Below are 12452 nucleotides of genomic sequence, written 5' to 3' on the forward strand. Positions count from 1 at the left end.
TGCTCTGATATTTTTTTTTTTGTATTTGCAGCCTCCACTAGAGAACCTAGCACAAGCTCTCAAGGAGGATATTTAGAATGTGCCAATGCTTTATTATCGACTTTCCTCCTTGTCATGTCAAAATTGTCATCAACCACTGTCTTTTTCTATTAGATATGGCAATCTGTTCAGAAACCAGAAGCTTACAAGGAAGCAGCATTATGTGATTTCTTCGATGTCGGTGCATCAGATTTCTGAAAGTAAGGCTTCCATGCACCAACTGACTAATATTTTCTGCAATATAAAGGTGGAGGCTACTGCTCTATTGAGTTATGAAGCGAAGGAAGAACTATTTGAGGAGCAGGTAGACTAGACTACAAGTGCTCAATTTTATCTCTTCAGTGCATCCCATTCTCTATTGTATTCAATTGCATTTATAATGAAATTTTTCATCTTCAGTGGAACTTTTGAGTTCATATATATGTATGCCTTATTTCTCTTTAATGTTACAGAAGACCTTTTACTATACTATGTCAGTTTTTCTTGCAGGTTGGACGACTAAGGCCTTGTTCGTTTACGTCGGATTGGTGGGTCGGAACAATTCCGAGCCGGATTGCTTCTCTAATTTATATAAACTTTGATTAACCGGAACGATTCCGGGTGCAATCCGATGTAAACGAACAAGGCCTAAGGTAGATGTTTTATCGTTCAATTGCACCAGGTGGTCTTGCAGCCGGTAGAAGAGGTGTGGTACCTGGCTACCTGCTTCAGGCTTCTGTCCCAATACACTGCAGATTTGGAAAGTAAGACGTGAAAATAAGGCCCTCAACCTTCCTACTCATGAGGCTATTGTGGCATTATTTGCCATCAATGCTGCAAAACTAAATAGTAAATTTATGTGGACATGCTGTCACTATATTTCAGATGTTATTTCTCTTGTATGTCGTCTATGTCATGGTTGCTTTTGTTCGATGTGAAGAAATTGCAAATGAAAAGCTCAAACACTTCTTCTCTGATAAGGTGAAAATGTTCTTATGTCATGCCAGCCTAAATTATACTCTCTCCGTTCATTTTTATTTGTCACGTTTTAATTCAAAAATGAACTAGCGGACGATAAATATTTCAGGACAGAGATAATAAGATGTTATGATAAATATTTCAGGACAGAGATAATAAGATGTTATGACTTTCTAGATACATTGCTTTTGCTCCGTGTGTGTGTATAATGTATATTAAGTACATAGCAAAAAATTGTGTATCTAGAAAAGACAAAATATCTTATAATTTGAAATGAAGGAAGTATTTGTTTAATTGGCTGCATGAGAATTATTCTACTCTACAGGGTTGCTTGGAGCTAGATGCAGCTGTAAAATCTGGTCTACCACCAGCCTTCGGAATGAGGCTCAGTGCTATTCTTGACTCTATCTGAGAGTGGGTGGTCTAGCTAATTATCATCATATCATAGGTTTTATCATAGAAATTTAAGATTAACACAGTGGATGTCACGAATCTGTGTTCAAAACCATTAGCTACTTGCTTCGGTCCGTTATCTTGAGCCTTGAACTGTGATTGGCCAATTGTTTGGTAGTCATGAATTCTGACCATAAAATGTAATATATAGTTGGTTAGAGCTATAAGGGTTGTAGTTGTCATAGACATTGTTATCTGACACTTTTAAGATTTGCACAGTATATGGTTACTTCATAAATTAGCTATGAAACTTAATTATGCAGAGGCTGGCTAGACCAATGCTACTCATATATTCTACACATAGCTTAATATTCTAGTGCATTCAAAACTGTGGGTGTCCTTGTTGAAAAGCAAATATGCAATGCAAACCTATTACTAGGTGAAAACATGTAAACCAATTTGAAGAAAACATTTTAGTTATTAAAAAATCTAACATTTTGTACGTGCATACTATATTTTTCTCGTTAAGCAGCCAAACAATCATTATCCAACAGAAACTGAAATCAGTGCTGCTACCTCAAAAAAAATTGAGCGTCCACTAAAACTCTGATCCAACGTTCCATTTCATATCTGCATATGATATGATCTCCAGCCAGGATGAGGTGAGCTGGGGATGTCTGCTAAAGTGGCACAATTGAGCAAGGCACGAGTTTTCACAAAACAGGCGTGATGTTACAGTTTTATTCAAGCTGAGCTACGCTATGATCTGAAGACGCAAAACGAGCATTGTGTGACTTGTCATGAAGGCACCAGAAGAAACCGAACGGAGCGCTTGCAAAAAAAGGATGCTCCAGAATGTTTACACAGCCTCCACATTTGGCTCAGCGTCCTCATTCTCAACAGGCTCACCATCCTTCTGCTTCACAAAGCCAAAATATCCATCATCCGAATAATGCTCCTCCGCACTTCTGCCAAAGAAGAATGGTCTTCTACCCATTGTTGTAAAAGGCATTAACCCAAACGCACGCGCAGTTTTGATCTCTCTTGCAATCTTACGCTGAGCTTTTGCACTTATACGGGTCTGTCAAGAAAACGAAGTTAAAATCCATGGCAAACAAATGTATTGACTATGATGCAGAATTACAAATGCAAAGGCGAGGAGGCTGTTTGGTTCGACGCCTAACTTGCCACAGTTTGTCTAACCTTTTGTGTCTAAAGTTAGTTCTTCATTTTGGCTAACTAACCTTAGGCAAGTTGTGGCACAATTAGTCGAGAACCAAACAGACCCGAGATCTCGTACATGGCCACCAAGCGACCGCAGCGGTGAGGAATTCCTGTGGAAGTGACACCACATGATTGCGAGTTCCTGACTTCCTAAGCTCCTCCAGCCCTCCAGGGGTGATGACATGTTATACTGCTCCAGAAGATGATGCAATAGCTGCACTCGCGCTAGGAGGCAATGGCACAGGGACGGTAGCCAAGCGTGGCTTCCCATGGCGTGGTTGCTGCCACACAAGGCGGACATGGCGATGCCTATGCATTTGGCGGCAGCAGCCTCTCTGCCCACTTAGACCTTGTTCGGTTGCACAGGGATAGGGGATTGAGAGAGATTAAATCTCTTTCTATTTAATTTTTACCAGGAAGGGATTTAATGCCCCACAATCCCTCTCAAACCAAACATGCCCTTAGATGGTCTGCTCCAAGAGAAGGGATGTAAGAGCGAAGGCCCCCAGAATGGTTCGTATTGGCTGCTGGTCAGCACTTACGTTGCCTGAGCTTCCCCTGTTGCTATTCTCCTCATATGATTATTTGTTTAATTTCTCTCCATATATTGATATCTTTTTCCCACCAAGAAAAATGGTAAGCTTCTCAGAGGTAATCTCCTCCCACCTGACATTGACGGTCTAACTTATCGCAATAGTTTTTTATTACAGTCTGTGCTCTTTAGGTCTAGCAGCATTAAAGAAATTTGACATTTGTGGAATGACTAAGGCCGACTCCAGCAGATTAACCAAAGTTTACTCATATGCACTGTAGATTGCACGGTTCGGAGAGTAGAGTTTGAATATATGTATGCAGATCAATGGGTAAGCAAGCTGCTGGAGATAGTCTAACAAGATTGTGTCTACCAAGCATAGTACACCTTCAAAGGCTGTTCTCCCTATTGGGAGAAACCACACCTCTTTTAAGATCTTGTCAAGCTGGTGATTGGTGAAGATAACATCCGATTAGAACTTGTGAGATACATACAGGTAGGTTCACATTTTGATATTCCTCCATCTGTTCTTGAATATTTGTCGTCCACTAGTTCATTTGTGAACTAAAACGCGACAAATAAAAAAACGGAGGGAGTCTTTAGTGAGTCCTCCCTCAAGTTTCTACTTCTGCACTAAAGCGTTTATACAAGGATGAGGATAACAACGTAATTGCAAGAATGCATGATAACTTCTTGCTAGCCCGCTACTGCTTGTAGTATTTTCATATGCCTAATTGTTTATTTATGTAAAATATCAATACATATCTTTTTTTCTAGAAAATGGCACATCTGTATCCGCTGGATATTGACACATGTACCCATACCCATGCTACATAGCTTTCCAGCATGGACTAATGCATTCAAGGCAGCTGCTCCCAGTATTGCAAAATAAACAACTATCAAACACAACAGGATCTGATAATTTCACTAAAAGAAAGGAGTATCTTGCCCCAAAAAAACTCATCGTCATATATAATGAGTACTTGAGTACAAGTGGTTACCTGGCTTCTCTTGATGATAATTCCAGCTTCCGTAAGAAAGTTGGAGAGGAATCTAACATTCTGCAGGGAACAGTTCCAAATCTGTTAAAAATGAAACTAGAAGCTACTTGTTGTAGCCAAACATGAATTCATCAACCAGACCAAAGATATAATCTTTGGAGAAACATTATATGTCTCTTTATTGCAAAGAGGCACCTAACAGTAATATTTATTGACATAGGTTTCCACACTGAACTGATTATCTTTGCAAATAGATCCAAACACGAACAGTCAATGTCAGAGGTGCCCAAGGTAGCAGGACCCCGGCTACTAAGCTCATAGCCTGGTTCGGTAATGGCGAGGGGCTTAACCCCTGAACGCCCAATTGTGAAGGAGGTGAGATTGAGAGAGAAAGAGGGAGATAAGGAAATTGGTTGTTATCTTCTGCCCCCTTGTGAGGATTGGTACATGGTATATACAGGCACTTGGACTGGTAAGCAAAAAAAACTCCTTAAATCCCTTAAAGTTTGCCTTCCCTGCATGCTGATCCTTGAATGTCGCTGCTGGTGCCATCTGGGCACGATCACCGCGCGTCTACAGCTCGCTGAGCACATCTGCAGCCCTGGTCTTGTGCCTCCTGCAGGACTAGGGATGGCAACGGACACATTTTACCCGTGATTATATATATATATATATATATATATATATATATATATATATATATATATATATATATATATATATATATATATATATATATATATATATATATATATATATATATATATATATATATATACCCGCGACGAGTACAATATGTTACTCGTACCCCGCTACCCACGTGTGTCCGTTGCCATCCCTCTCCAGGAGTAATGGTGGCCCCACCACCCCACATGACATCCCCCCCCTGACTAGCAGCTCGTCCTCGAGCTGAAACAAAGGATAACGTTCAATGAAAGCATCTAAGGCTTCCCAGGTGGCTGAGGACGCTGGTTTGTCCTTCAACTAGACAAAGACTTGGCGAACGCCACGGGCGAGGCGTGTGCGAACAGCGCATTCCGGTTCAGGGACTGATGCATCATGGTGGAGGAGCAGCCAGCGGGCTGCCTACGAACAGCTTGAGGAGGCCCACAAGCAAGATGTTGTGCAAACGGGCCCTAGGCGGAAAGGTGAGATGGACGGCAACCATGTTGATGAGCTCGTTGATGCGATACAGCTCGCAATAGTGCGCCTTCAGCTTCCACTGTGCCAGAGTCTAGAAAGGTGCAGCTGGATGGTGGCGGAGTCGAAGCCACACCCTACAGCCAACGACATAAGAGATCGCCCTATGGTGTTTGTCGTAGTGGCGTTTGAAGATCGTCTGGGCTTGTTCAAGGCAGTAGCGAACAACGGACAATAGCTCATCGCAATCCGCTATGTTCTTGGCGACCGCCGCCACACGTGTCTCACTCGACTGATAGGAGCGAATGGTCGGTGGATCATGGTCGTGGATGATCTTGAAGGGAGTGTCCTTGAGGGCCATCTAGAAGGCAGTGTTGTAAACGAACTCAGCCCACAGCAGCTAGCGCAGCCATTGGCAGGGGCGGTCTCCTGTGAAGCACCGTTGGTACATGATAACGACCTTGTTAGCAGCCTTAGCCTACCATCAAACTACAGATGGAACGTTAATGTCATATGAAGCTTGGAGCCCGACAAATGCATGAGCTCGTGCCAGACTTTGAACGTGAACACCGGATTGGGATCCAATACCATGGATTGAGGAATCACGTGGAGTCGAACAATGACGTTGAAGGGTGGGTGAGGGGGTGAAGTGGCAGTACTTCCTGAAATGATCAACCACCATGAAGATGATTGGCTTGCCATCCACCTTGGGAAGTGCTTCGACGAAGTCCAATCCGATGCCTACGCACAACATGGTTGGAATAGAGAACGACAAAAGGAGGTTGGATGGGTGTGGTGTTCAGACTCGTAGGGTTGGCACGTCGAGCAAGGGCATATGAAGTCCTAGACCGTGGAGCTAAGGTTGGGTGTGTGGAAATTGTGACGGAGACAGTGCAGCATCCGCTGTAGGCCTTTGATGGTCATTCTCGTGGACAATGGCCACCAGTTCGTGAAGTAGAGGCGATCTAGGCAAAATACATAGCTTGGTGTTGAAGGCACAAGTTGGAGAAAAATCAGACTATAGTGATCAATACTTAAATGTCATCATCACAAGTATGGCAACCAATGGCAAACATTAAGCACGAGGCCGGTCAACTCAAGTTCGTAGGTGACCGCCAAGCGATGTCGAGCAGCCATCAGTTGGCTAAAAAAGCAATCGAGTGCCTGTCTTGTAGTAGGACGCCGCTGAAGTTGTGAGTGGAGGCGTCACACTCGACCACAAAGAAACGGTCGAACTCGAGCAACGCCATGACGAGGGTTGTGGTGATGGCCATCTTGAAAGCGTCGAAGGTTGTTGTGGCCTTCTTGGGACCATAGAATCCTTCTTTCTTGAGCAAGGAGGTGAGCGATGTTGCGATAGTGTTGTAGTCGCAGGCGAATTTGCAATAGTACCCCAGAGGAGGTTGCGGATAAGCCGAACGTGGAAGCAACTAGTCCTGCAAAGCTTTGGACCTTGGTTGGATCCATGGTGATGCATGTTGCTAAGGTGATGTGGCCTAGGTAGGAGATTGACTCCACCCCAAAGGCGCACTTGGAGTGTTTGACGAACAGGTGGTGTGGCGAGGATGATGTGAACATGGCAGATCAGTCAACCCACATCTTGCTAAATATGAGGATGTCGTCGAAGACGAGGACGAAGTGTCGGAGGTATGGTCATAGGGTGTCATTCATCAGGGCCTAGAATGTAGCTAGTATGTTGCATGGACCAAAAGGCATGACAAGAATCTCGTACAAGTCATGGGCGCACTTGGAGTGTTTGACGAATAGGTGGTGCAGGTGAAGCATGGCGAGGATGATGCGAACATGGTGGAGCGGTAAACCCACGTCTTGTTGGAAATGAGAATGTCGTCAAAGACGAGGACGAAGCGTTGGAGGTATGGTCACAGGATGTCATTCATCAAGGCCTAGAATGTTACCACGTTGCACGCCCGAAAGGCGTGACAAGAAACTCATACAAGTCACGTCTGAAACGCCATGATAGTTCAGATTCATCCAAACTTGGTGATAGTCGAAGCAGAGATCAAACTTGGTGAAGTTGGCGTTGTGGAGCTCGTCGAGTTTGTCGACCACGGGGATCGAGAACGTGTCCTTGACCGTAATGGCGTGAGAGCCCAGTAGTTGACGCAGAAACACCATGAGCCACCCGCCTTCTTCACCCGGAGGACAGGCAAGAAACAAAGGAACTCGGCCTAGTGAACCCCTGGTGCAGCATTTCGGCCCACTGGTGCTCCAGCTCGACTTTGTGTGTGGCCAGGTAGCAGTACAATCGTACGTCGACCAACATAGCTCCTGTCAGAAGGACAATGTTAAGGTGGCATGTCCGAAGCAGAGGAAGGTCGTGCGGCTCAATGAAGACGTTAGCAAAGTCGACAAGGAAGGCCTCCAAGAGGTCGCATCCCCAACAAGAGCAGAGACTTGGGGAACCTACCAAACCGCACCTTGCCAGCAGACCTGATGGTCTTTGTGCCAAAAAGACATGGTGAGGGCCACAAGTCCAACAAGATGGACCTAACTAGGGCAAGCCACTGGGTACCCAACACCATGTCATACCCTACCATGGGTAGCATGAAAAAGTCAGCAGAGAAGTGTTCATCATCGATGGAGAAAGACATCCCTCGAGACACACCAATGCATGGGGACACTCGCCATTGGTCACCGTGACAGATGTGGAGCCACAGTAGACCATGGGGAGATTAGTGCGACAGACGGCCTCCTCAACAATGAAGTTGTGCGACGATCCCAAGTCGATGTGGGCGCAGAGCCCAATGTGGTCCATTTGGAGGTGCACTCGCATGGTGTCGCTGGTGCGGACGCCCATGATCACATGGAGCGATATATGCGACAGTGACTACATAGTGTGGGGGTCGTGGAAGACAACATCGTCATCGTTCGCATAGTTATTTAAACATCGTTTAAACAACGTTTAAACGCCAAAACGCTGATTAAAGGCTAAGACGCTAAAATGTTACAGGACTAGGCCTTAACCGACGTTTTGCATCTGTAAAATGTCGTGTTTTAGTGTTTAATGGTCGTAAACCATAAAACGCAACGTTTGAAGTGTTTTAGTCCTCCTCATACACACCAGAGTGAAAATTTAGCTTCTTTGGGCCCAGTCCAGTCCGCCCCACATGCTTGCCCTATCATACTCGCTCAAGACCCGACGGCACCATGTGCTCACATCTGTAGTCCCGCCGCTAAAGGTCCCGCCTTCCCGACTATTCGCCGGCTCCAGGAGGAGACAGGGGAAGCGAGGTGGCGGGCGCAGCCCCAAACTGGTCTTTGTCTTGCGACTATGTGGCTAGTTGTCCATCCACTGTGGCGCCATCGTCGTTCTGCTCTAGTGCTCCCCTGCTCTCATCCACTCGTCCGCCACCGCAAATTGTGATATATTGATATTTTCTTATGTTTAAAAGTCAAAACTCCACCCATGAGCGTTTCAATGTTTTGTTGGCCTCCGCCAAGTCCAACAAGAACAGACACTGACACATGCAGTTGTGACTGCGCTCGCTTTTCGTTGCAATTGAAACATAGGTCGAGCCGACAATGACCTTCCATTCAAATGTCGACAGATGTCATATGGGGCACCCCCCCCCTACCATGACGATGGTGGCTGCAGCAGCCAAATCAGGTAATGGGGCTAGCAGGGCGAGGTGTTGGGCAAGTGATTATCAAGCATCGTCTAAAAGGCAAGTTTTATAGGACGACCATAAGACCTACTATGTTATATGATCCAAATTGCTTGGGACTGAAAGGCTTTTGGTGTCGTTGTTGCACAGTGATTAGCATGTACTTTATTGCAATGAACTGTCTTGAATTTGCTAAATTCAAACATAAGTAGTAAAATCAGAAGAAAATGTCAGACCAAACATGTTTAAAGTTAGCACTTAGCAGTGATTACTAGTCATGCTCTAGACATACATATGAAGATATTTTAGGGAAATTCATATATTGACAGTAAATTTGTAATGGATTTTGGGCGGTGCCATCAAGGCTATGACCTCTAATTTAAAAAAAAAACAAAGTACGATTTTGAGATCAACATAGACTTGTGGCACAAAAGAGGTCAGCATAGACTCCTTGTGTTCCTGAACTTTTTGTTACCTAGCAGCCCTAGAATTTACAAAGCCATAGACCACAGCAAAATACAAATTTCAATATAAAATAGCAACCATAGTAATTTTCCTTGTGTTCAGGCAGACATACTCACCCTAAAATCAGCCTTCTTCAGTACCTCCGCTGTAGTTGTTTCAAACTGTCGTCTAGGAGGGTTCTTTGCGGCTGCAGGTTTTCTAAGGTCAAGGTCCTACACTTGTCAGATTGAATGAAATAAGGCATTATAATAGCAACCACACATGGGCAGATCAGCAAATAAACTAATAAATGAAGAAAGAAATTTGTAAAGTACACATGGTATATTGGTATTATAAAGAGTATTTCCGCGTATTTGAAATGAAATTCTCATTTTGTTAACAAATATCTGATAGTAAAACACACGATTTTTACTGTGATTTTAGCATAGCAGACATTTCTAGCCCACACACTTATACACTAATTCATGAATGCTTGCACAAGATAAGTAGATAACAAAAACATATAGGTTGCAAAAGATTTTAGACAACTCGGATAATTTTGTCTATTTATTGACAAACCAAACTACTGCTTACCCGAACAGAATACGTTGAACCTCGCCTAAACCGAACATCAGGCCTGAACTCAAAGTCATCTTCCCAGTCACCGTCGACGTCCTCGTCCTCCTCCATTTGGATGTTGCGTGCCGCATTAGCAATTGTATCATTTAAGCCATCATTAAAAGAATCATAACCATCCATCCATCCTGAACTGCTCCTGTCGCTAGATGCAGGAAACCCAGGGAAACCAGAGCTGCTACTGTCACTTAACCTAGTGAAACCACCCTTGGACAACCCAAAATTGTATCTCCTACCAGTGTTCTCAGCCCTATCGAGCTTCTCGTAGAGTGATCCTTTGTCTGTGTCCTTGCCCCCAAACAACCGTTCTTCGAATTCGTCCATAGTCTCACCATCCCCTGCACAGAAACAGTCAAACCAGAAAGGCATATCAAAATCGGCTTGATTGAGACTATTCAAGAGTCAATTCTTCACTCTTAAAGCATTATTACACCAGAAGTATAAGGAAATGATGGTCTTTAGCTCGAGAAAGCTAGACAAAATTCACATCAGATCTAGATGTCCAGGGTCATTCAATTCAACTTACTGTTATAACCAACTTTAGGGAAAGGTACGCAAGTATAACAACTATGGGCATCACACAGCACGAGTACCTCCCATGTGTGGTATCTTTTGTTTCAAGAGATACCACTCATGGGAGGCCAGGAAGGAACAGGAACAGAAGAGGGTTGGATGCTCACCGGACTGGAATGAACGACGGAAGACGCCGGCAGCGGCCAGCAGCGGATGGGGAGGGAAGGCATGACAGAGAGAGGCATGGCAGGGGAGACAGCGCCTCAGTGCGGAGCTCACCATCGCGCTCGCTTGTCTCCTGATTCCTAGCGGCGGCGGCGCTTGTCTCCTGGCGGTGACGGTGGCTGTCCCCTCCACGAGCTCTCCAGGCGCCGGCGATGTCCCCTACCGGCGAGCCCCTCCCCTCCGCGGCGACCTCCTCCCTCCGGCGGCAACTCTCCTCTCTCTCTCTCGGATGCAGGGTGAGGGTGGCAGCTGAGGCGGTGAGGCCTGAGGGTGCTGCAGGGTGAGTTCATGAGGTGGCGGCTGCAGGGTGAGTTTAGCATGGACCGGGAAACTGGTGGCCCATATAACCTTAATCTTAACTGTTTTCTTTTTTTCTTTTTTTTTACTTCTCTATTAAATCAATAAACCTATTTAAGATTATATTCCTATATATTTCTATATTTACATGCTAGTACCTCGCCTTACCGCTTAAAAGTTAAAAAGGAAGTCGACCGCTTTACCTCGCCTTACCACCTTAACCGTGGGTATGATGCTTAAAACTTAAAAAAGGGTAGGTGTACCTATGTGAAAATTTTACTTGATCACCTAGAAAACACATTAAACCAAACAACAAGAGTGACAAATAACACACGGATCACACTATCTCAATTCACTAAGCACTAATGATCACTTGTCTTAATTATGGGACTTGGAGAGATTGGAAGCTTTGAGTGTGTATTGGATTGAATTGCTAGCTCTTGTATTGAATGTGAATGAGTGGAGTGCTTGGATGTGTTGAATGGAGGTGGTTGGGGTTGTATTTATAGCCGCCAACCACTTCATAGCTGTTGCTCCAATTCTGTTGAGCGCGGACGGTCCGCGCTCCTGGTCTGGACGGTCCGCCCCTGCACATCAACGGCTAAAATCGCAACGGTCAGCAGTAACGGCTATATCAACGGATATACAGCATTTAATGCGTCGTCAGATGTCGGATAAAGCAGTCGTAGACGGTCCGGTCGTGCACCCCGGATGGTCCACGTGGACGCTAAAAATGCATTTTACCGAACCCGTCAATTCTCGGGTTTTTCTAGTTTTAAACGATCAGACGGTCCGCGCCTGATGCCAGACGGTCCGCGCTTGGTCTCGGACGGTGCTTGCTTCTCCTTTGGACGGCCCGCAGTGTTAACTTGTGTTTTTGCAGTGTTCCTGCCCGAGGCTCACCCTGGTGTCGCGTACGGTCATACGCAAGGGGCCGGACGGTCCGCGCATAGGTATTTTTCAAAAAAATCTTCTCATGTCCGGAATAATCTACGGTATTCCGAACAGTCGACTTAGAATAGTTGTAGATAAACTTATGCACCTGAGAAATGATCAACTAGGCAAACTAGTTAGTCCACGTGGTTTGTGATGGACGTCAAACACCAAAAACGATTATAGGAAATGTTTAAGTCTATTTCCCTTTCAGATTCGAGTGTAATATGTTATTATAATCTTTATTTACACTGTCATGCATTGTTCCTTTGATATATTAAACTTGTGACGTCAACATATGTGTGGAAATAGTTCCTGGCATACATATGCTATGCATTCGGTTTTTCCTTTAAAATCAGGTGTGACGGGGCGGACCTCCTCATTTAATAGGCTGATGAGGGGGTCGGCTAGTGGTGGCTTCCTCAATAAGGAGTCATCGGGCCATGGTAAAACCGAGCATCCTACCTCGGTAAAACTACATGCGTCTGTGAG

At 44.8% G+C, this 12452-nt stretch overlaps 1 protein-coding gene across 2 annotated transcripts; it reads right to left on the reverse strand.

Annotated features, from left to right (window-relative positions):
• Positions 1 to 1942: 1942 nt before the first annotated feature.
• Positions 1943 to 11041, reverse strand: LOC100191266 (uncharacterized). Of its 2 annotated transcripts, none has more exons than XM_008673788.2 (5): positions 10785 to 11041; positions 9951 to 10330; positions 9494 to 9589; positions 4147 to 4206; positions 1943 to 2470 (listed from the first exon to the last, which is right to left on the reverse strand). In XM_008673788.2, the coding sequence occupies exons 2-5, from the start codon at positions 10314 to 10316 to the stop codon at positions 2249 to 2251; spliced, it is 744 nt and encodes a 247-aa protein (XP_008672010.1). In that variant the 5' UTR covers positions 10317 to 10330; positions 10785 to 11041; the 3' UTR covers positions 1943 to 2248. The 2 variants fall into 2 exon arrangements, with proteins under 2 accessions (XP_008672010.1, NP_001130172.2); NM_001136700.2 differs by having other exon boundaries at positions 1965 to 2470; positions 10673 to 10944.
• Between the last annotated feature and the right edge of the window lie 1411 nt (positions 11042 to 12452).

The sequence above is a fragment of the Zea mays genome, chromosome 3 (genome assembly GCF_902167145.1).
Source record: "Zea mays cultivar B73 chromosome 3, Zm-B73-REFERENCE-NAM-5.0, whole genome shotgun sequence".
Lineage (NCBI taxonomy): Eukaryota > Viridiplantae > Streptophyta > Magnoliopsida > Poales > Poaceae > Zea > Zea mays.

Excerpts from the sequence above, each read along its gene's own strand:
- LOC100191266 (NM_001136700.2), bottom strand. The coding sequence starts at position 10,787 with ATGGTGAGCTCCGCACTGAGGCGCTGTCTCCCCTGCCATGCCTCTCTC. Across the intron at positions 10,331-10,672 it reads CCGTCGTTCATTCCAGTCCG|GGGATGGTGAGACTATGGAC; the intron begins GTGAGCATCCAA and ends GTTTCTGTGCAG. Across the intron at positions 4,207-9,493 it reads TGAAGAAGGCTGATTTTAGG|AATGTTAGATTCCTCTCCAA; the intron begins GTGAGTATGTCT and ends TGTTCCCTGCAG.